We start from the raw sequence: 23,601 nt of genomic DNA, 5'->3' as shown, positions 1-23,601 counted from the left end.
TTCAAGGGCTGGTCCTCCTCCCTCTGAAGTGAACTAGTTCATGCAATTCTTCTAGTTTGTTTTTTTTGGTTGGGTTTTAGTTTTTTGTGATTTTTTTTTTTAATTCATTTATTTTTAATAACAACTGTAATGTGGTCCTTCAGTGAAATCCTTAAAACTAAGGGTGAGGGGAAGGGGTAGGATCCCAGAATTCATCTTAATGGCCACAATAAACCCCTGAAAATAGGGGAACAGATTTGAAAAGTTTCTTAGCCTCAATGCTACCAGGACCCTGGCATAAAAACCGGACATGCACACACACACACACACTACAGAGCAGGCTGGCTCAGAGCATCCCAGAGCAGGCTCCAAAGTGATCTCACATAACAAGCACTTTGTACTGACAGTAGCAAACAAGTGGATGGTGATTCTCCACAAATAGCAACAATTCTGCAACATCTTCCTCTTCTTCCCTTTTAATTTGTGTCTTTCCTTTTCTCCAAAGTTTGGCTTTTTTCTTTCCTTTTTTTTTTTTTTGAAATCCTACATGTGGTTTAAGCACTAAAGCTAAATCAAACAGGAAATTGCACAGTCAGCACCAGTCAGGAACTGAACCTGGGGATGTTAATTGGTTTGTGGCACCCAAATTCCTGGAAGAACAAAAGAACAATTCCTGCTCCTGAAGTTAGGGCCACATCCACATGTTTCCATTGTCTTTTTTTCACCTTTACAACTAGAGGTAGAGTCATTTTGTCCAGTATCTAAAAGAGCATGATCCAGTTCTATTGTTATTACATTAATATACACAATTCAACTTATCACAGGTATTGAAAGTGCATGGAGGAAAAAAAAGTCGTCTACCCAAGCCAATCCAAGGACAACCAACAGTGTACCAAACATCATAGAAACACAGCCATGCCCACACTCACACCTAGTGTGTATGTGTATAGTTATAGCTTCAGTTACAGTATCAGAGTGGTGTTTAGATCCAGTGGCATGTGCAGAAATGTCAGGCAGTTGCTGCTTTTCCTTCTCGCATTCTCCTCAGTTCTTTATTTCCAAGATAGAAGGGTTGTGGTCTAGGATTGCCAAAATGATCTTGTCCATGTACTGTCGCAATCTGTAATTGATCTCTTCCTGTTCTTTAAGAGCTTCCATGAGCTGAAACACAACATTTGGAAGTTATTCTTGAACAATTTTCACTAGTTTATACAGCAGCAGGAAATTCAAACAGGTGAGAGAGTAGCATCTGCTCAGGATCACCAGGTCCCCTTTTTCATGGGTATTCTACCTCCAGCTCCTGCCTGTATCTGCTTCAGAAGCAACCTCTGTGTTAGAGATGTTTACTCTTAAGGGAGGTAGTGAACAGTCATCACCAAAGACCTTTTGTAGGTTATTTGAAACATTCCCTATCTACCACATCAATCCTCTCAGCATCCAAACCATGGATGAGATGCTCCATCTCAGGGCAACAGCTTCCCAATACTCAATGTGAGATCTAAATTACTTGGCATGAAAAGCTGCTGAGCGGAACAAGGATTTTGCTGGTTCCTACTGGACCACTATGGGCTGCCCTTCTACCATGTTCATTTTCATTAGCCTTTGAAAGTCCCACCTGAATCTGCAGTTTCTTGCCTTCATTTTGATTTTACAGGAAAAATGGCACAAGGCCAAAGTTTCTGCAGGTCTGTGAGGATTAATAAACCTGGGCCACAGTTGTAAGGGTGGCACTTTCCTCCTATTAGAGAGGGAGTGTTTACATGAGCCAGAGTCATGAGATTCAGAAGGAGAAATAAAGACTTTTCTTGACAACAGCAAAAGCCCAATTTGCTTTTACCTAATTAGAGCTCAACAATTAAAAGCCTTTATTCACAGTGCTCTGGTTCAGCAAGAAACTCAAGTATGCACTTCAAGGGACTGCCCAGGAGCCAACAGGGTCATTCAAGTACAGAGTGCATAATAACATGTGTCTCAGGACTCCTCTTGAAGAAGAAATGAAAGCTCTGTCCAGAAGAAATAAAGCATAAAGGCAAACAATTCCTTTTAATCTCCCTCATCACTAACCTGCCTTTTTCCCTGGGAGTTCTTGCTTATATCCATTGGCCTGATCTTGGGATGTGTCCTGGAGCTTAAAGGAAGCTAAACCAGCTTGACTCAGCCCATAATGGGGTCTCCTATAATATCTCCCAAAGCATTACCAGGTTATTACTTGCACACTACCTACTTTCTCCAAGAACTCAGCTCTGCTATAGGGAATACACAGCTCAAATTTAGATCCAAGAGAGAGCTCATTACTGAAGTAACTAAGGACTAAATCTGGAACAGAAAGGCAAAATTTCAGTAACTAGTTCTGGTAATTTCTAGATGAAATTAATGTCATATCACCATGAGACCCTAGAAGATGGATGTTAAAATTAATCCACTGTAAAACAGTTCACCGAGATTCTAACAATTCCAACCTTTTTGAGAGAGACATAAGGAAGAGTTATATTAAAAGCAGCATCCAAAACTACTGTTAGATTTAAAGCAATCTTCTAACACTCCTGAACTCCCAGCAAAGCAGATTTTTCTGTTCTTCATTTGTCAGCTTCAGATAATTCAACCTTGGCAGTTAATTACATGGAAAAATGCTTATTTTTGGATGTAGTACTTGATTTTAAAAGCACATTACCTCATCTCTTGATGCAGAATCAATTTCAGCAGCCAGTGACTGGGCCTTTGTTTGCGTTGCAAAGAGATTTTTAGCTTCATAAAGACTAAGACTTAAAATCTGTCCATTAAGATCATCGTTTTGGTCACGAAGTTTCTGATTCTCCTATTTAAGGATAAAAAGACATTGCTTTTAACTTCTTCCTACAAGGGTTCATTACAATATAAATGGCTTCTTAAAATCACAGGTAGCTTGGATGACATAGGGTAAGGCTGCAAGCTAACAGCAACTCTTAGCCACCAGTGACAAGTCCTCCCTGCCTGAGCCAGGCACTTCCCACGTGCACAATTAATGCTGCCTGTGCCAAGAAATCCCAGCCAGATGCAACACAGGGCTCTTGCGCTTGTGGGAAGCACAAAGCCTCAAGGCAGTGGTGCTAGGGGTCGCAGCTAGAGGCATTCTCCAAAGCCTGTACATTTCACAGGGACCAAGAGGCCCTTCCCTGCTCACCTGTTTCAGACGTTTTATTTCATGCTCCATCTCCACCTCTCTGGTCTTGGCGTTGAACTCACTCAGGCTGGATGAAGAGCTCCTCCCACGCCCTGGACGCTCACACTCCAGCTTGTAGAGCTGCAGGTGCTCCAGCTCCTTCCGCAAGTCCTCAATGAGCTGTGGGCATGCAAGCAGGCCATGTCTCTCCAGCCCTGCACCACCAGCCCTCCCTGGCAGCGGCTGCGCTGCACCTCTGTACTCTGCCAGTAGCACTCAGTGAGCCTGGCTGAGGTTGGACAGTCCTACAGTACAGCCCCTGGCTCCTCCATGGAAGCACAGGTCACTGCTGGAAGTGGCTCTGATCTCTAAGCTTCATGTCTGAGAGGCACAATTCCCCTTGCAAACATAGTAAGGGAATGTTAGGACTGCAAGTTCTCAAAAAGCTGTAAACCCTTTGGGTCAGGGACTGCCATTTTTTAGGTGCTCTGCAGCATTCATCACCCTGTGGGTACTCCTCCCATAGAAACACAACCCAGTCACACGTTCAGTGGATAGTGTATTTTCAGTGTTCATCCTGCCCACCCTTTTTCAGATGGGCTCCTATGCAGATGAGATGCAACTGCTTGGTCTCACATCCCTCTTCACACCCACCTCCTGTGTGGCTTCCCTCTCCTTGTTGAATTCCAGTCTGTTCTGCCTCAGCTTGTCCATCATTCTCTTGTACAGATCCATCTCGTCCTTCAGCCTCAGGCTGGTGTCTTCCAACCTGTCTGACATGCGTTGCCTCTCCTGGAACGAAGGGAGAGCTTCAGAGCCAGCTTGCAAGTGCAGGGGTCACCTCCAGTTTTACAACCCAAATCTACAGATGCAGCTGGCCATAAGCTGGTGACTGTCTTGGGGCATTCCTGCCACCAAAGGTGACCAATGTTCCAGTTCCATCAATGGTCTTGCTTAGGGAAGGCAAACTATAGGATCTGGATCAATCACTAGACAAGTTTGCTCTTACACCAGCACAGCTGCTGTGAAATTTCTCAGGAATTGTTACCTCATCTAATCTCTCTGTCTGTGACTTCAGTCGTGTGACAGTGCATTTCAGCTCCCCATTTTCTTCTTCCAGTTGCTGAACCCTGTGTCAGTAACAAAAATCTTACAGCAAATGCCTTTTCAAGCATGCAGTCATGCAAAATAACATGCCCCAAAAAGCCATTTCACTTGCACTTGATAAAAGACTGAACAAGAAAATCTTTCTAATCTTAGCATTTTTAATCATGAGCTGTTGGCTGCTGCTCTGCTTGTTCCTAGGGCCAAAAATCCTACACAGACCCTCAGACTCTAATGCATCTAACAACAGGTATCTAAAAAGAACTAAGTAGGAAAAAACAAGCAGACACAAGTGTTTGCTACAGCTGGTCACCATCCCCTCCTTGAATCCATGCCAAATACCCAGCTAAGCCATCTACGTGTACCATGTGGATGAAAGCATTAATGTAAAGCATCCTCCAAGCTTTTGGGTATTAGACATGCAACTGCACAGCTATTCTGTAGAGCTACTAACCTGGAACCATCTGTGCACTGCCTGGTTGAGAACAGCCTACCCTGACATGCTAAATAAAAATGGGAAAGAACAACTATTCTGTTCAGGGTGGCACCAAGATGTTTGTTACCTTGTATTTAGCAGTTCGATTTCGGTGCCTTTCTCTTTTTCATACTTGCTGTATGCTTCCCTGTGTCTCTTTATCTCTTCTTCCAGGGTCTGTTCTGCTGATGTTTCTTGGTCTTTCAATAGTTCTTCTAGCTCATGAACTCTAAGGAAACCAGATCTCATTTCAGTAACAGCTTCATAAACACTCCAGAAGAAGCGTGCAACTTCATTGCCTTTCTCTTCCATCCCTATTCCTTTATTCCATTTTATTTTACCATCTCTCTTGGCATTTAATCTTCCCAATAAGTATAGAGTTAAGTAATATCAGTTCATCTATCATTCTTATATTCTCAGTCTCAAGAAGTGGGGACAATGAGCCAGCCTTCTGCTCTTGCTGCGGCCAAGAAAACAAACAGTGGCAACTTGTAACCTTAGAGCTGGCTCTGTACAAGTCAGTTACATCTCTGTGCTAAGGAACTTGCTTGGACGGTCCCTGCCTGATGAAAATTCAGCCCTGCTCCACTTGGACTTCTCGGACTAGGCCTTATCTTAGCAGCATTAAGCAAAAAGCTTGGCCATATTTTTCAGACAAAGATGTTCCCTCTCTGAAGCTTTGTCCTGGCTTTGCTCTGACACAATAAAGAGAACTGTCTGCATGCTTGGTTACCTGTGAACCAGCTGAGTGTTCTCCTGTTTCAGCTTGCTCTTTAGGTCACCATTTGTCACACTGTCATTCTCCAGTTCTGTCACCTTTTTTTCTAAGTATGTTACCTGGAAGGGGAGGTGGAAAAGAATCAAGTTAGAATCTCTCTTCATACAGCTTTTCACTGTTTCCAGTTGGACTCTACCCTTTTCAAAGGGGACACACTTCCCTGCAAAGCCAGCAGGAAAATTAAGCTCTGAAATTCTAACTGTGAGTAAGAGAGCTTTGCCAAGTGATGCATGCTGCAGGATTTTGTTGGGTACATTAACTGCAGCACACAGCTTCTCACCTTTTCAGTTATATCATTATCACAGGAGTCTATACTGTCTCTGAACAGGTCTTCTGTGCTGCCATTACTGCTGCTGAAGTTACTGTTGTGGAAGAGTTGTCTGAAAGATCAGAAGGATAATTAATTTGCTTGATGAGGATGGAGGAGAAAGAGGGTAGTGTCTTTCAGCCTGGTTCTGTACTTTGAACATCCAGAGCTAAAATCCGTGCAATCCTTTCAAGTGACAAGCAGTTGTAAAACTGCTTAAACACAAGCCTCACAAGAGCCTGGCAGCTAAATGAAGTCATACTGAGCACAATCAATGATATTAGTTCTAGGGTGTGAGCTCTTTGTTGCTTTTGATAGGATCTTCCACCAGCCCAGGGCTGGTTCATTCAAAGGAATATCTCAATTCTCTACATCCCTTTTAAAGTGATGATCTTGTTTTCCTTTGCATTTTATCAACAAGGACAAGAAGACCCACATTCTGAGGGTGAAAACAGCACTAGCTGGACTGATGGATTACAGTATAAAGGAAGAAAGTTGGCAGGCAAGGAAGCAACTCTCTATGTTCTCAGCAGAGCTCTCTAGTCCAGGGGCCTGCTCCAAGCAGTGGCTTCTATACTCTGTAATATTCCTACTCAAATACAGGCCCCTTCCCCTGAAAACTTGGCTTGGCACCTTTCTGCTTTCCAAAACTTCGTCCTTCCCTCTCCCCCCATTCTCACTTATGGAATTTTTACAGCTGATTCCAGGTGTATTCACAAAAATCTTGAAGACTCTTACCTTCCAAAAGCCGTGCTTGATATTTTCCTGTTAGGGCTACATGGATATAGAAGGAATGATACAAGAATTAAAGACTTATTTGAGCAGTGTTGGATTCAATCTCAAGTTAAACTCCAGCTGAAATGCACAGCAAAACATACTAGTGACATTTTTAGTGAAGTAAAAATGTGACTGAGTCAAAAGCTGCAGTTCTCAACAACATGAAGGTGAGTGGAGCCACAAAGTACTGTGATTATTAATAAGTCAATTTTCCAATACTGTTAAATTTAGCAGAGATTTGTCAGTGTGAATCAGAGTGAAACTAACATTAGAAAGAGCACAAAGGGACACCGAGTTAGAGATGGATCCCCCGCTTCCAGATGATTTATAAACTGTCCTTCCCCACACAGTTCCCAGTTCAGCACAGGAATCACAGAACTGAGATGCTTTCCCTTTCCACAGATCCCTTTTGCAGCCAGACTAATGCTATCTAAATGAAAGACCAGCACTAGAACCAACTCAAAACATGCAGCTGCAGCTCTCACTGAGAGGATGCCACATCTCTCTGTGCACACGGACACACAGCCCTGTCCGGGCATTGCTTTCTTTCGGCCTCCATCATAAAGGCACCAAAGCCCTGTCTGGTCGCAGGCTGGGTGTTAGCAGACTCCTTGCTAGGACAGGACATTGTTAGGATCAAGTCCTGCTGTGTCATCAAGACAAGACCAAGCACAGTGCACTCTGTGCCATAGACTAAGCAGCCAGGCAGGATTTACCTTCAGTTTCTAGGGGGAGCTAGCAGCCCACCAAACAATTTCCTTCCAAACCCCTAGAAGATTGTTTGAAGCACTGGATTCTTTCCAAGTGCTCAGCACACTTTGGAAGTGGATGGAGTGGCAGAGATAGAAGTGTAAGGAAAAAGCTGAAACTGAAAAGAACCCCAAACGTAACTCTTGCCATGGTGTTCATCATTTTCTCCAGTTCCCCTGAGGACAGAAAAAATCCACCAGGAAAGAAGTAAATCTGCTGACCAATGGCTTCAGGAGGTGTGTGTAAGTTACATGCATTAGCTAAGGAACTGCCAGATCAGTTCCCTCCCATCAAGAGAAAACAGCAGCTAACTGTAGATCTGCAGCAAGCAGCACAGCAGACCCCACTTCCTGGGAAAAAGTCCTGGAAATAACACTCTCTCCCTGCAATCAAAGAATTCATCAGTTGAAATATTTGAGTTTGCTAATGCTGCTTGAACCTTAAGTCAGAAAAATACTTAGTACCTAATGAAGAAGAGCATTTTGATTGAGGCTAGGTGTCCAGGTCTGAATTTTTTTCTATTCAGTAAGCACAACACATGTAAGCCAGGACAAGCTATAGGGAAGGAGAGAGCTCTTCCTTCCTTTCCCCCTGCTGCTAGCTGCTGCCATTCCAGGGGGGCATTGCTAAAAGCACTACAATAGGCTGCTTACCTGTTTGCTTTCAAGTTTTTCAGCCTGGCTTCCAAATCGTTGAGCAGATTTATCTTTTTGCAGCACTGTGAGCAGTAAACATCCAGTAACTCGCTGTTATAAACATGCCTCATTTTTCGGGGGGTTTGGCCAGCACTGTTTGCAGGAAAGGAGAGATGTTACTGCCCATAGAACCAACTCACAGCAGCTCTGCCTCTTGGCTGTGTGCCAGAATCACAGGCAAGGGACTTGGGGAACCGTATCTAACCACAGCTCATCTAACTTGAAGCTGATGATGGTGAACGAGTAGGGACAAATCTGCCTGTGTGAGCTGAGGCTTTACAGAGGATGTGCTCTGGGTGTAAGAGGAAAGAATCAATTTGGGTGACTGGAAGAACAGCAAAAGGTATAGAAAGTCAATGTGATGCACACAGCAAAAGCTGCCACATTAGTCTGTTGCACCTCAAAAACGTCCCACTCTGATCCTGCACATGTTCCCATACACCCTGGCATGCAACCTGAGGAGTTTTTTTCTCTCCAAGAGAAAGACAGGAAGGTGAAAAACAAAGTGGTCTGATAAGAAGAAGTCACACAAACCTCCTCAGATGGTAGGATGGAAGGATCCCTAGAATGAGGAGGAAGGGAGGAGCAGACATAGGTCTAAAGAGGAGATAATGGTAGCTTTTGGCATGATAAAGAGAAAATAAACTCAAATAAAAGAGAGCAATCATGGCATAAAGTGCACAGAGCCCCATGAATGGGAATGGAAAGGGCTGCATAAACCTGAAGAAACAGAGGATGAAGGACACAAGCCACCATCATGAACGGGCAGTGGAGAAGGGTGCTGGCTCTGCATGCATGCCAGAGGTGGCAAGGTTGGATTACAAGTGCTTGAAACAGAGGGGAGCACATGGGGGCTGCATGCAGAACAGAGGGGTGCAGTGAGCTGGCCCTGTGTTAGCAGTGAAGCGCAAGACCTTTGTGTGCTGTTGATCCAAGCAGACAAATCCTAGAGCACCTTCATGCTCAGCTCTTCCCAACCCTGCTCACCCATTCCCTTGCTTGGAAAGGATTTTCACATCAGCAACTGACTTGGTCAGAGGACATCAGAGCTACAGAGACTGAGGTCACATGCAGGAAACTGGTAGAGTATTGTGGCATTTCCAGCTCCTAACAGACAGCAGCTACTTGGTTGTGCTCTCCAGGAGCTCTGTACAGAGCACTCCGCCTGGCAGGCTAGTGGTAAGGCTTTGTGGTAAGAGAACACTAGAAAGAATCAGCTCTCTTGCAGGTCTTCTCTCCACTGCATCAAGGCTGGTACTCAGCACTGAGCTGATTTCCAGCTTGCAGCAGGTAATTTCCAGTACTAGCCCCTAACTGTCTCCAACAGGAAGAAATCCTTACAAGCAGAGCAGCCCAGTTGTTCCAAAAGGACTGAGCAGAGGTTATCACAAACAACATATTTGCTCTAGCTCGCACAAAGTGTGGTCTGTCACTCGAAGGGCAGAAGGTGAGTCTGTGTAAGCAGTGTAAACTCTGGAGGGTCAGAGAAGAACAAAATGGAAAAAAGTGTTTCTTAATGAATAAGGAGCAACCTGGAAGATACAGATGAGCCAAGGTCAGAGTAGGCGTTGGTTCTGGTCTCATCATCAGGGCATGGGCTACTGGGAGTAAAATCCACATCATCTCCTTCCCCATAGTCTTCAAACTGTTCTTCATTACTGATCAGAGAGGCGGTGGAATAAGTTGAGAGGTCAGATGCTGCAGAAGGGTTGCGAGGACTTGACCTGAAACAAGAGGTCAGAACATCTCGAGGGCCGACTTTTATAGCATCTCACCTTGTATGGCATCTTCCACTTTCACCGCCTGTCCCCTCAGCTGAGCTCACAACCCACTTACCCTGTGCTACAAACTCAAGTGCTAAACACACAGGATGTGCATTTGCCACAGTGCCCTGGAAGACAAGAGCAGGAGAATCTAAGAACAAGCCACCTGTGAGACAGGTTTGGACACAACAAACCATTTAAGAGCACACCTCAACAACCCTCAGTCATCACTGCCATGTGGTGGTGAAAACCACTGCTATGGAACTTCTGCTTTGAGTGTAGGAACTGTGCATGGGATAGTGAGAGGAACATGAACAAGATGGAGATGCTCCATTCCACAATCAGTTTCCCAGTAACCCACATAAACCTCCTCCCACACTCCATGAGTTTCAGCCACTCTCTTTTGTGTGGTCAGAAAAAACTTCAGCTCACTGCATGCCTGAGAGTCACTAAAGCTACTGAGGTGACCTAACAGAGGTTGGTTTCCTGTCCTTGCTTCCATCAGGACAAAAGGTGTGATTCAGAGGAGCTACGTGCCACAAGAATGGGCTGGTTTACTGACAGAGAAGTACCTAAGAGCGTGCCAGACAGGGGATGGCAAGAACCTGTGGTCACAGAGAGGGGCCATAGAACAAGAGGACACAGTCTCAAGCTGCACCAGGGAAGGTTCAGTCTGGATGTTAGGAAGAAATTCTTCACAGAGAGAGTGATTACCCACTGGAATGTGCTTCCTGGGTAGGTGGTGGAGTCACCATCACTGGAGGTGTTTAGGAGGAGACTTGATAGGGTGCTTGGTTGCATGGTTTAGTTGATTGGGTGGTGTTGGATGATGGCTTGGACACGATGATCTTGAAGGTCTCTTCCAACCTGGTTTATTCTATTCTAATAGATCTGCAGAGCTGGGGACCATAGGAAAACAGCTGGCAGGGCAATTCTGAGCACATCACCTCTAACACAATGGAGCAAGTCTGCTGCAGAGGGTGCTTGGTGGTTCTCCTGACCAGAGCCCAGAATCCCCCGCAGGGTGCCATCTAAGGCTGGTATGTTTTACACCCAGGTTTGCTGAGCTCCCACCTCAGGCAGGCATCCAAACACACAAACCAGTGAACTCACAGTCAAATTCTTATGAACAAACTTCTTACAGAAGAGGCTAACATCTAGGGCCTGAAACACATCTTGCTTGTGAAGCTCTGGAGCTGTTCCTACTGCAAAGCAGAATCCAGTACCTCTGTGATGTGGACAAGGCACTGACCCCATCTGCTGACACTGGGCACAGACTGAGCTAAGTTTTTCTCTCTCTTTGTTTCAGTGCACAGGGCTCCAATCTTCATCTCCACCAGCTGAGCCATGGCACAAGCTCCCAGCTGATTCTGCTCTCCAGCACCTCAGCAACATTGCCTCCTAGGTTCCTCCTGATTCTACCTTGACCCTCTTAATCACTGCCTGCACTTTTGAAGACGGGGAGATTTCTCTTCATGTAGTGCTGCACTGGTGAGCTGTGAACAAGAGATGCAACAGTGTTCCTTTGGTGGATGGTGGGTGCAAGCATTATTTGCATATCATTCCCTCCAAAAGCAATTAGTAGAAGAGGAAGCCTGCCAATGTTTCAGTTATGTGCTCTTTTGTTTCTCCTGTTTTGATGAGATCCATTTATAACCTGCAATTCATTTATCTAATTCACATTAACAGAAATTAGGGCAAGCCAGCCTGGCACACTATTAAAGGATGAAGATCATCAAGATAGGAATACTAGAAACAGATCAAACTTATCTAATGAGGCTCCTTGGCTAGGAGGTGGATTAGTGAGACAAGACATCATACAAACATCTCTTCACAAATAGCTGCTGAGCCACAGACACTCTGTGTACTGGTGAGGTTCTGGGGGCCTCTGGTCTGAGTGTCTGCAACTGCTGTTTGCACCTCAATGTTGTTACACCAGGCCAGTTTAGGAAGAAGCTCCTCATAATGCTTCCATTAGGGCTGGAGGTGAATGCCCAGTCCTCAGCTGGGGATGATACTTGTCCATAAAATCCACTCTCCAGCACAACACCCTTGGAATCACCACTTGCCAACAGCCTGGAGCATAGCAGCCCCTTATCCCTCATGCATTGCCTGCCTGAGTTTCTCTACAGGCAGCTCTGTGAGCAGTCACCACTGCCAGACTTGCCTGCTGCTGCCACTGAGAACTTATAATTTACAATTATTCCTAGGTTTTGCCAAACTTCACAGTGCTTGGGTTGAAACAGGCCATGCTCAGGGTTGGTTGTAACAGCCACAAGCTGGAAACTCTTGAAGAATCACAGAGCCTTTATCAAGGGAGTTGCTGAAAGCAGCTGCTTTTCCCCATTTTAACATTTCCAGAAGGAAGCTTTCAGGTCTGGATTGATTTATTTAAAAGCTATTTTCTGGTCTTCAGAGCAGGACTTCAGAGGGCTGAGAAGCCTGATACACAACCCACCTGCTCCTTCAACAAACAGGCAGCATGGTTTGGCCAGGGTAAAAATCTCCACTGTGTCTTAACACAAACCCATGAAGCTTCTCAAGGGTTTTCCCAGATGTATGAAAGCTGAGGAGGCCTCAGAAGATAAGCCAAGTTCTATCAGTAGTAGCACAGCAGTTCTTAGTAGCTCCTACTCACCCTAGGAGGAAGATACAGCAGCACAAAGTCCTCCCCATCCCCTCCACAGAAGCCTGAATGGCAGAGCTGGAGGAATAAGACTCACTTCAAATGCAGTGGGACTAAAACTCACCTCAAGGACAGGTGCTTTGAAGAACTGGGAACAGCAAGGCAAGGAGATAAGTTGGATAAAGAGCTGATAAAATCTAGAATTCTCTTGATAAGAGTCTCTAGGATTGCTTGGGCAAATGGGAGAGGGGCAGATCTCAGCTAGCTGAGAAATTCTGGAGTGTAGCAAGGAGGCTGCACAAAGAGCATCTGAAGAGGCTCAGAGGAGAACTGCTTCAGCCATGGAAGAAGCTCCAGAGGCACATAGCAAGACAAGCCAAAATCAGGGAAGACAGGCTTGCTTACAAGGCAAGCCTGCCAGAACTCAGTCCTGTAGTACTGCATTAACTCAGTTCAAATCAAGTTGGGTCCTTTCTCCTACCCAATCAGCTTTTACCAGCACCCCTGTTACCCCCATGGGAAGAGTCAAGTGAGGATTACAGACACTCCTGTGTTAACAGCAAACTATGTTACACATACATGCCAGGACAGCCTGTGTTAAACACAATTCACTGCTGCACACTCAGGGTTATGAAAGATTAGAAACAGACAGAATTAACTTGGTACAGAGTTGCAAAGCAGATCTGCAGAGCCCACACCTCCAGAGAACTAGATGTACAGCAGCCTAAAGCAGCATTCCCCACGCTGCACTGCTTTGCAGGAGGTGTTTGTTTCAACTCCAGCACAGAAAGGCTATGGGAACACAGAGCTCCTCTGTTTTGGGAGATGATAACCAAGTGATCCATTCTGGATGGACCAAACACACAACACCCAAGTCCCAGGAATGCTCACAGAACATGCCAGAAGGAGCCAGGGCTGAGACTGTTTAAGCCACTTAGAGGACCTGAACATCCATCTCCCTTACATTGCAAATGGATATTAAGATTCTAAATCCCTCAGGAATCCTCAGCCTCCCCCAATAGGGATTAGCCACATCAAGGCTCCTTACTCCCTAGCTCTTTTGCACATGCCTCAAAACAGGCCTGCCATGGGGCAAAGCCACCACTCACTTGTCACCAGGCAGGAAGAGGCCACCAAGCACACCATCCTTCTCCTCGCTGCGACACACATCAGAGGCCTCAGAGCTCTGGGCACTCTCGATGGCACTGTCCATGTCAGACTCATGGTGAACCTCCTGATGTGCCAGGGTCATTGTGTCCTCATCAGCAAACAGCTCTGACTCGCTGTAGGTGCTCTCGCTGTCCAGGTAGGCACAGTCCTGGATTTCTCCACCCTGTTGAGAGAAGAATTGGGAGTCAATTCAGATCATCCTTCGAGGGCACAGGAGAAGCAATAATCCACTCTCTGGATGCCCTGGTAAGCAAGAGTGATACTGAATAAAAGCCACAGACAACAAGTCTGACCTGCTTTACAAAGTCTGCACCTTCCAGAAGGGCTCAAATTCTGTTCTATAGGAGACATCAACACAACACCCAGCTATAAACTGCAGTAAGTTTTGCCCTAATTTACTATTAAACTATGCTGGAAGCAATAAATGCCTTCCAAGTTTAATTATAAAAAGAGGCATCCTTTGAAAGAAGATAATCCAGGAAGTCACTGAGTTAGTCCTGTCATTAATAGCATCGATAAAACAAAAGCAAGCCAGAGGAGTCTAACAGTTTACTCTTTCTTTGAGGATGGGCAAAAATACAGAAGGTGAAAAAAGAGTTGGCAGGTGTTAAAACATTTATGGTAAGTCTTGGTGACAATCAAAGATGTAAGAGAGCAGGAATAAAGAAGCCAAAGCCATCTGTTCCTGCTTCCTGGAACCACATGTCTTGATTAAGTATCAACTCAAATCAGCCTTCATTCTCATTACGGCAATGCTTTGCTCTTGATGTTCATCCCCTCCCTTCCCTTCTTGCCCCATGAACACTCCCAATGGCCAAGACAAGCTATTTCTTTATCCCTGAGGAACAAATAAAAATTCCTAACTGAAAAATTGCAGCCAAATATTTTCCTCTGTCCTTTGATACTCAGCAACACAATAGTGCTTTGACAGTTCCCATCCAGCATAGCACAGCCAATGACTCCAGAACAAGTCCTGCAAGTGCTACAACTCTCAGCTCCACTCCAAAGCTCACCTGCAAGCTTCACAGGCAGCCTCACCACTGAACTGTTACCAGCGAGTTCAGGCGGTTAAGGTTTAGCTTACTGGCACAAGTAACAAAGCATTCCATTCACACATACACCTCACACTTAGGCCCGACTGCCAGCCCACCCAGGAATCCCAAGGCACTGGCAGTCTGGCACCATCACAGGTACCAGCTGCTCTTCTGATGAGCAGTTCACTGGCACCATGACACTGCTTCAAGTCAACCTCTGTAGCCTCTGGGCACTTCTAGGCTAGAGCCACAGAGGCTTTTGCAGAACTATGCTGGGGCCACCCATTTTTCTCAGTGCCAAAAGCTACAGCCGTTTAAGATCTGCAAAAAGCCTGCTACTGGAAATGTAGGTCTCACCCTCCACTTCCCCCCCCCCCAAAAAAAAAAAAACAATCTATGACTGTGACAACTCCTAGCATACAAAGGATTCAAGCCAACTCCACTTGCTCAAACCTAGTTAAGCCAGGAACACTTGAGCAGTCGCTTGCAGCATTTGAATCTCCAGGTACACACTCCGAGCAGCTATCTGGATGCTCTCCTTGCTGAGCTTTCAACAGGTCCTCAAGACACACAAGTGTTATCACTAAGACACTTCAGCCCTCTACAACAAGAAGCACATCTGTATGAGCCTTCTCCCTCTTTTCTGTGTCAGCATTATTAAGCCTGAAGCTTTTCCTAGGTACTGCTCCAAGAGGTGTCCAAAAGGATTTCTTCTTGGTCTGTGCCATGCAGTATTTACAGAAGCTACGCTGCCTGACCCAGACAGATTTATAGCCTCACAGCACCTTCAGCATGGCCATGACCTCACATCCACAGGGAGCTGGTAGTCTTGCAGGTCAGACACCAGCTGTGGAGATTGCCCTGGCCCTGCTGTAGGTTCTTCAGTTCATATTCTGCCCTGCACCTTGCATCCTCACAAGCAATTAGACCTTGTTATCAGGTGCTGAAAAAGTAAAGATTGTTAAGGGCAATTAAGATGTTTCAAAGCATCCAGGAATGTTTATCTAACATTTCTCCAAAGGTTCCTCCTGCATGCTAAGCCCCACAGGCACAGAGCTCCTGGTTCTCTTAACAACTTTAATAGTGTTATGGAATTGCACCAGCTGGCAAAAGTCTGATCCAGGAGGGAAAGAGAGCCATGGAGCACAGAGCATCCCTGAAGGTGGAGTTCACAAATCAAGGTGGGGGGGCAAGAGGAAGCTCTTGCACAGCCCCTACCTCCCAGTTAGAACATCTTCAGAGGTCTTGGCAAAGTCTCTGTCTAAGCAAGTTTTTGCAGCAGGAAAATCTCACTGGTATTAAACAAATTAACACACGAAAGTAAAGGTCAAGAAGATCACAAAAGACTCTCTTTTTGTTCCCTGTAGGTAACACCACACATTTGCTTTTTCTAATAATAGCAGCCTAGAGGCTCTTTAAATAAGTCCATTAGCAATTAAATGTGCAGTGTCATCTACAGAGGCTAAGGGCTCACTTTGCTTTCCTGTCACTTTCTGGCAACCTAACCTTCACACATCTATTTGTGTTGAGTCTTGATCTCTAACTACAGCACAGATGGAGCTGCACCCATGCTGGTCAGTACCAGCTATTCTTTTTTCAAGTGTAGTTGCTCTGGTCCCAGACTGGCACTTCTGAGCCCCATGGGAAAAAAGAAAAAAAGGAAAAAGAAGAAAAGAGCTTTTGGAGGCAATGACTCCTCATAAACCTAACACCTGCTTTACAGCTTCTGAAATGCATCACTGCAAGACTTGGAACCTCTCCTCAAAGCTGGTCCTCCCTTCTGCTGCCCCCATCTTGAAGCTCAGGGGAGCTCAGGGGCTGATGAGGAACAGATAAATGAAAAACATGAGCCTGTCAAGCTCCTCTGAGGAGCTCCCCATCAGCTGTTCTCTGCTAGTTCCTCACCATGGGGCAAGTAGATGTCACATAGCACACCATATCCTGCACTGCCAACCCACCTCTGTCCACAAATCTAGCACCTACCCCACAGACCTGTGCAAAAAAACCCCAAAAAACCCAGGATGTTTAGGACACCTCTCAGCTGCTCTTCCAAGTACCTGTCAGCCAAATCTCACCCCTTGCGCTTTCAGAGCAAGCAGCACGACAAACAATCCTACCATGGAGCCTCAGCTCCAGCAGCTGCATTAGCTGCTTATTTATGCTTTTAAGTGCTCAAGCTCTCCCCCACAATCAGGCCTAAACATCACTGTTTCAGCAAGGTGTACAGAAACTAGAGTAGTGCCACCCGTTGTGCTGAAGCCTGCATGACTCTCTGCTGTGGGTAGGAACTACATGCCTGGCTATTAAGCTTCGGGGTGGGGAATCACTGCAGGTTTCCAGGCACCAGAACACCTCTGATATGCAGCACAGAAATCCTGTAAAACACAGGGCTTGGATAACCATCCAGGTGTCTCTTCAGCTCCCTTGGCAAAACCAGCCTTCAGTTGAACTCTCATAATTATGCACTGAGCAAAAAGTTTTCTTCTGTGGTATACATAAATAACCAGTAGGGGAAAAAAATAGACAACCTTTAAAACAATAGTACAGGTTTTAAAAGCTACTACAAGAGGTTGGAAATGGGGCACGTTGCTAGTAAACATATACAGACATCAACACCTCACTGACTAAAGCGCTAAGATATTTGTAGCTCTAATTGCTCAGTGATCACAGTTTCTCACAGGACCATACCTTCAACGATGCCACCTAGCACAGGCTGCTTACAGACCACACCTAAGGAAATGAAACTCCTAAAGAAGAAGGGAGGGGCAAGGGAGGGAGGAGGGAAAGGGGCAAGGGAGGGAGGAGGGAAAGGGGCAAGGGAGGGAGGAGGGAAAGGGGCAAGGGAGGGAGGAGGGAAAGGGAGAGTGAGACAAAAAGCCTGACTGCACAGCTCCACTCAAATAATTCCTTCACAGTTCAGATACCTACAACACTTCATGTACTAAATTAGAGGCTGGCAAGGACAAGTGTTACTCAGGTGGCCTTAAAAGAGCTAACTCCAGTTTAAACAGTATGCTAATGCCAGGACACTTCTCTCCTGAGTCATTTGTTTTCAGTGTACATGCCATTAGCTGAAATGAAGTAAGAGAATGAGGTCCTGACGACCTGAATATGAATCACTATTTGTCATTCTGCTAGGCAGCTCCCTTCTCTGTTGGGTGAGTCAAAAGAGATGAAGTTGCTGCTTATCATCCGGGAAGATTCACATAAAAAAAACAATAATGAACGCTAAAATACCAGCGACACAACATAGCTGCGGGTAGCTTTAAAGCACTAAGTACTTTGCACTTTATCTAATCGGATGCTCAAGATAGCTCCAAGTGCTTCCCAGGCAGTCGGCCAGACGCTCCTGCAGCGGCTGCTGAATATTCAGCAACAGTTTGCTGTATAGAAGCACCTGCTGCCCGAAGATCCAAGGCCACTCCACAGAAACTAATGAATTCCCTTCCTCGAAAGAGGCAATTGTGTGGCTGCATTGAAGCCAGATGAGTAACACGGCCTTTCCTTTGCACAGCCACCTCAAACAGCAGCCAGGAGACAGAGATTCCCATGGATTCCTCCTGATTCTTGTGGGGCAGGAAAGCAGCGTCAGCATTAGGTGGGTATGGGAATAGAACTCTGCCTTGCCCTGCAGTGACCTTCCTGGGCTTTCCCAGGTTGGAAGCAGTCCCTAAAATATGCACATAAAGCAGCTGAAAGCGAGCAACTTGGCTGACAGACAGGCTCCATGACATGCCTGCATCAATACATTCATGCTGAGGAGCAAGCCTAGTTAAAATTCGCTACCATCACAGCCAAATCACCAGCACCCCCGACATTTAGACAGCCTCTCAGTACTCCAGAGGAGACAGGGAAGAAAAGAGGATCCTCGTCTGCTACCACTGGGGCAATTAGATTACCAAATGCTGGAACCGTCACACACGACCAGAAACAAGAAATGCCACAAGCACATCAGCCACAGGCACTGCCCTCACCAGGACTGTGCCCCAAACCTGCCCCCACCCCACAAGCTGATTGCTGGCTGTGGGACAGACACACGTCTGTGTCCCTGCACCCTCCCCATCCTGTTTCTTCCCAGCAAAATGCGGGAAAAGTCACCTCACCCCAACTAGAAGGGAAGAGGTACCACACAGAGGTGTGCCACGCTTGGTGGTCTCAGATGAAATGTCACTTACTGTTGCACAACTATCAGAGAGAACATCCAGGCTCTCTTTCAGCAGCCACTGCAGCGGAAGGCAAGTGTTCTGCTAAGTGCTGGGTAACAACGAAGAGTGTGAAGTATTTTTCACCCATGTGTTCAGAAACACTGCTCCATTTACACCCACTGGGCTACGAACTTCTTGTACAGCACAGATTCTCCCCCAGCATATTTCCTTTCCTTTCAGTTGTCAGGCAGAGGTGGAGAGCTGCTGATCTACCCTTTGATCTGACCAGGAACAGGAGAAACTACGTAAGAGGAAAATGCAGAAGCACCAAGTGAGACCACGCTTCTGCTTCCTGGAAGAGGCTGAGCTCTTGCCCATGCCGCTGCGGCCGAGCACAAGGCAGAGCAGGGGCTGCACAGCAGCAGGTAGGCTGATGGGGGAAGGAGGAAGGCACAGACACTGCTCCATCTCTTGCTGCAGCATGGATGAATAAGTTCCCCCTGCAGCTGAGTTTAAAATCGCCGAGTTCAAGATCTGTGTGCAGAGTACACTAAGCTGGTCACATAAGAAGCTATTTTAGGGCCACAAGTTTGTTCAATGCAGTAACTTCCTCTGACTGCAGAGTTACTCAAATTTACTCAAATCTACTATTTAAAGCTCAGTTAAAGGCAAAGTTTCACACACTGCTGCTGTGGGTACTGGAGAGACTTCTAAGGGCAAGTTTATTCCTCCGATCCAAACCCGGGATGGAGTGCTGGACAGCATCCTGGAAAGCTGCGGAAGATCCCCAGGCAGAGGGCAAGCTGCGCCTGTGCTGAGCACGCTGCCGGCCGCCGGCTCCTTCCCAGGACCGTATCTCAAACGGTCCTGCAGCTCAAGGACAACACATTGTGATCAAAAGACCAAGCTTCAGCTTCTGGGCTATTCACACCGAACCACACGAGCTGAGAGCACAGAGGTTCTGAAAGGCTGCTTTGTGCTCTGGATAGGAAGTTCAAAGTGAGGTGCAGGCTGGAGCCAGGCAGGGAACGGCAGGAGTCAGGAGTGTTTACACTCTGGTACCTGTCACTTTAATTGGCCCTAATAGACACGCCAGACCTCGTCATGCACAGGGTCTAGATCCAAGCACTCCTTTTCATAGGTCATTGCTTATGCTCTGAAAGTTTTAACATTAAAAGACTTTAGCAGACTGCTAATTTGATCTTCTGAAGAGAGTTAAAAAAAAAAATCAAACCAACTCCGAGAAAAAAGGCTCTTTCCCATTGCTTTGAAGTTGCGTCCCTCACTCCATGAGCTGCTTCCCACTACAGGACTATCAGACACTCATCGGTTGGCGACAGAATGATGAAGATGGCTGTGCCAGGGTCTCAAAACAAGGAGCAACATTTTGCAGAAGGAAAAACATCCAAGACTGCAGTCTTGGGAACAAAAGTACTTTGCTTTCACCTTCAGCATGTGTGAAACCAGCAGAGAGTTCAGAATAAACCCCACCAGATTGTTTGGCACCTTGTTCTAACACTGATCAGGGCACTTTGAGCTGCAAGGCAGCTCCCATTCTCTTTTACATAGCTAGAAAGAGAGATGCAAAGTGGCACTGTGCAGATATCCTATAAGGATGGCACAAGGGCCACTCAGGAACTCCCAGGCTGTCCACTCCATTGCGAGTGAGAATGAGACCTAATTATCTAAAAGTCTTTGGCAACATTTAGACTGTGAAATGCTTTTGACTGCAAGCTGCCAGACCTCTGCAGACTGGTACCAGAGCCCATCCCATACAGCCAACTGCTGGGACAGCCCCCAGCAGGTACCTGCCTGCTACCCTCTCCTCCAGCCAGGGCACTCAGGTCTGTCTGTTGGAATGGGCTGTGGTCAACTTGGCATCCTTTTTGCAGCATGGATATAGGGTGCTGCAGCCCTTGGTTTAAAGAAGCTGGCATACAACTAAAAAAAAAATCATTATTCATATTTGCCTAAAAAGATCAGCACAGCAGATAATAAATGTGACATAATTAACCCTCTTGAGAAGCCTTTGCCTTGAGATGAGACAGTCTCTATTTTTAAAGTCAGAACAGCAGTAACAGGGAGGGAGGAAAATGTCAAACTTTTAGCAGGGATAGTTCCCTGGGACTGAGGCTGAGGCCTGCCCACTGAACCTGCTCCTGTGGGTAATGGGGCCAGCAAAGGTGGCTCTGCTACTTCATGGGCAGTGGTGTTTATGTTGGCATGCACAGCTGGTGATAGAATTATGAAGATTGCTGTGCCCTGGGCACCACACAGCCAGCCACAGGCCAGATGTCACAATGTTCCTCACACACAGGAAACCCAGAGCTGCAGAGTTCATGGTGATAGACACTCCAAAGACACCCCAGCACAGACCAGCCTTAAGACCAAGGCTCAGAGGTAAGATCAGATGACATTCTTCTGAAGCCATGCTACAGCTGAATGTCTACACCACCTCAAAGAGAGCTGGAGGCTACTTGCAAAGCAATGTCTTTATTTTAGGCCTAAAGCACAGCACTTGCTTCTCAGTTCAGTTCCTTCATTAACCAAGCTGAAGTTACAAGATGCTTTTTGCAACACAGGAGACAGCTGAGCTCACATGCTAACTTGTTTTCCTTGAGAAGCCTCAAGGTCACCCAGTCCAGTAGTCAGTAAATAGCAAAAAACTTGCATCATCTTTGCCTGTGGGTGCTGCAGGCACATGGGTGAAGAGCTCCTTGAGAAGACTGAGTGATGCTGCTCCAGCTCACAGCAAGCTGAGGAGGAGGGCACTCCTGGTACCTCCACAAGTACCATTAGGTATGAGCTGTGAAGAACAGGAAGAAGTTGTCCCAGGCAGGAACAGTTCTGCCAGTGTCTAAGCTCATTATTTGCAGGAGCCTTGGCCAAACTTGCTTTCCCCAAAGAATTTGGAAATGATAATATTTGTATTTCTTTTCTATAGTGCCTGGCTTCCAGCAAAGATGAGGAAATAAAGACATTTAAAAAAACCAACAAAGCAAACAAGAGTTTTGCCTCACAAATCATATTTCTGTTTTCTCACCCACCTGGCTTAGATTACACTGCAGTGTCCAAAGGGGAGGAATGGCTGGAGAATGGGAACACTTTCAGGCCCTAAGAGATAGAGAAACATCTCGAGTTTCCCCAGCACAGCGAGAAACCCAGCTCTGCTTGATGAGTAGTTTATGTTGGCATCCAGAGGGAAAGCATTTAAGGATGTGGCTTTGCTCTGGTGAATACGGAAACAGTTCCCAGAGCTCACTGGCCAGTCTGAATGCAGACAAGCCTAAAAACTAATTTACTTCATGTTTAAGAAATACTGAAATAGCTCTGAAGAGCTCCTCATTAGGAGGAGGAAGGAGCTCCAGGACCTTGGCTATTTGTCAGCTGGTGTCTGGGCAAAGCACAGGTTAAGTCACCTCTGCTGCAGGAATAACTGGAACTGCAGCTTTTACCCAGTAAGGTTTGCAAGCACTGTTGGCTTTTTAAACATTTTATGTTTTATAAAAGGCATTCTATTGAATTTTGGAAGAAAGGCTCTCACATACCTGCTCTTTTATTTTCTTACAAAGTGAACACACTTAATGGTAGCTGCCAAGCACATGACAGCACTCAACACGTGACAAACACGAACTAAGAACCCAGTGCTCATAAACTCTGGCACAGCCAAACTGTGTTTTTTCACTTAGATGGTAAAACACAAAACAGGGCTTATTTTAGAGTGTACAACTCTGCACGGGCAGGAGATGTTTCTTACCCTTGAACCTGCACAGACAAAACAGATAGGGACCAAGTGGAAATAATTTACAACAACATTGGTTTGCATGCTGAAAACAAGATTCAAAGCAAAGCCATATCCAGAGAGCCCTGCTACTACCCAGCAGTATTAGCCGTGCTGTGTTGTCAAGAAGCACTCACAGAGCCTGTCTGATGTTGGGGGCAGTGATCACCCAAATGACTATGGAAAGAACAAAAGGAGCTGCAGTTCAGAATTTAAGGAGTCAGTTACCCAAACAGGGTGAGCATCTCAGAAAATTAATGCTTGGATACTGGTTCATTCTGCAGCAACCCATGATTAGTTTCATAAACATTAAAAATACTCCACTAGGACACTGCATTCCAAAGACTGAAAGAGTTAAGATCGAGGTGTGCTCAACTCATGTGGCAGGGCTGGTTAATCAATAACTGAGACAGAGCTATTCCCTTCCCCACGCTGTTTTGGCATGAGAACGGTTTTCTTTTGCACCCTTTGCACACGGCTGAGATCCCTCAGCCACCGTGGTGGTAAAAGCCCTGACAAGGCGACCACAGCTGAGAAACATCTGCATGTCAGGTGGCTTCTGGGAGATTTGCTGCTGTTTGCAGGGATTCTTCAAATAACAAAGTTAAATGAAGCCCATTAAAAGAGGTTTTAAAAATGCTAGAAGACAACCACATCTAGCATTGAGAACAGCTTAAGCTCCTCTCCAAACAGACAGCAGAATTTCTGCTATATCCTTCTGTAGCCACTTGAATGATTAATATGCCATACTAATGCACATACCTGGTGGTGACACCATGTTATTCTCCCCTCCCCAAAAATCAGAAGGGCAACAGGCATAAAAATCACTCTCATCACTGAAGTTCACACTTTACATCTTACTGAGAACCAAGGAAGGGAGATCCAGTCCTATTACTGGGGAGCAACCCCACTTTCAACATATGGCATCTGTCTGGAGTAAGACTACTTTGAAGGGGAGCAGGTATGGCAGCACATCAAAAGGCACCCAAAAAATGACAAATTATACTGCAAAAGGGCTTGAACACAGGTACCATGAAGTCCACCATCTGTCCCTCCTCCTTAATGTAAGTAGTTAAAT

At 45.9% G+C, this 23,601-nt stretch overlaps 1 protein-coding gene across 3 annotated transcripts in view; it reads right to left on the bottom strand.

The window, feature by feature from the left end:
* Positions 1–509: 509 nt before the first annotated feature.
* The window catches only part of RAB11FIP4 (RAB11 family interacting protein 4), a 104,451-nt gene continuing 81,359 nt past the window's right edge, over positions 510–23,601 (bottom strand). For 2 of the 3 annotated variants that reach the window (XM_009911493.2, XM_054170332.1), the window contains 12 exons: positions 13,503–13,726; positions 9,537–9,728; positions 7,963–8,097; positions 6,521–6,556; positions 5,756–5,855; positions 5,431–5,534; positions 4,786–4,926; positions 4,167–4,248; positions 3,773–3,910; positions 3,140–3,298; positions 2,651–2,794; positions 510–1,140 (listed from right to left, as the gene is read on the bottom strand). In XM_009911493.2, coding sequence (XP_009909795.1) covers positions 1,024–1,140; positions 2,651–2,794; positions 3,140–3,298; positions 3,773–3,910; positions 4,167–4,248; positions 4,786–4,926; positions 5,431–5,534; positions 5,756–5,855; positions 6,521–6,556; positions 7,963–8,097; positions 9,537–9,728; positions 13,503–13,726 — 1,572 coding nt within the window. In that variant the 3' untranslated portion in view covers positions 510–1,023. The remainder of the gene's footprint in view (positions 1,141–2,650; positions 2,795–3,139; positions 3,299–3,772; positions 3,911–4,166; positions 4,249–4,785; positions 4,927–5,430; positions 5,535–5,755; positions 5,856–6,520; positions 6,557–7,962; positions 8,098–9,536; positions 9,729–13,502; positions 13,727–23,601) is intronic. The other variant, XM_054170331.1, reaches the window with a different exon arrangement.

The sequence above is a fragment of the Dryobates pubescens genome, chromosome 20 (genome assembly GCF_014839835.1).
Source record: "Dryobates pubescens isolate bDryPub1 chromosome 20, bDryPub1.pri, whole genome shotgun sequence".
In the NCBI taxonomy this organism is placed as follows: Eukaryota; Metazoa; Chordata; class Aves; order Piciformes; family Picidae; genus Dryobates; species Dryobates pubescens.
Note: the sequence above shows the minus strand (reverse complement) of the source record. Positions and strands in the feature narration are given on the sequence as shown.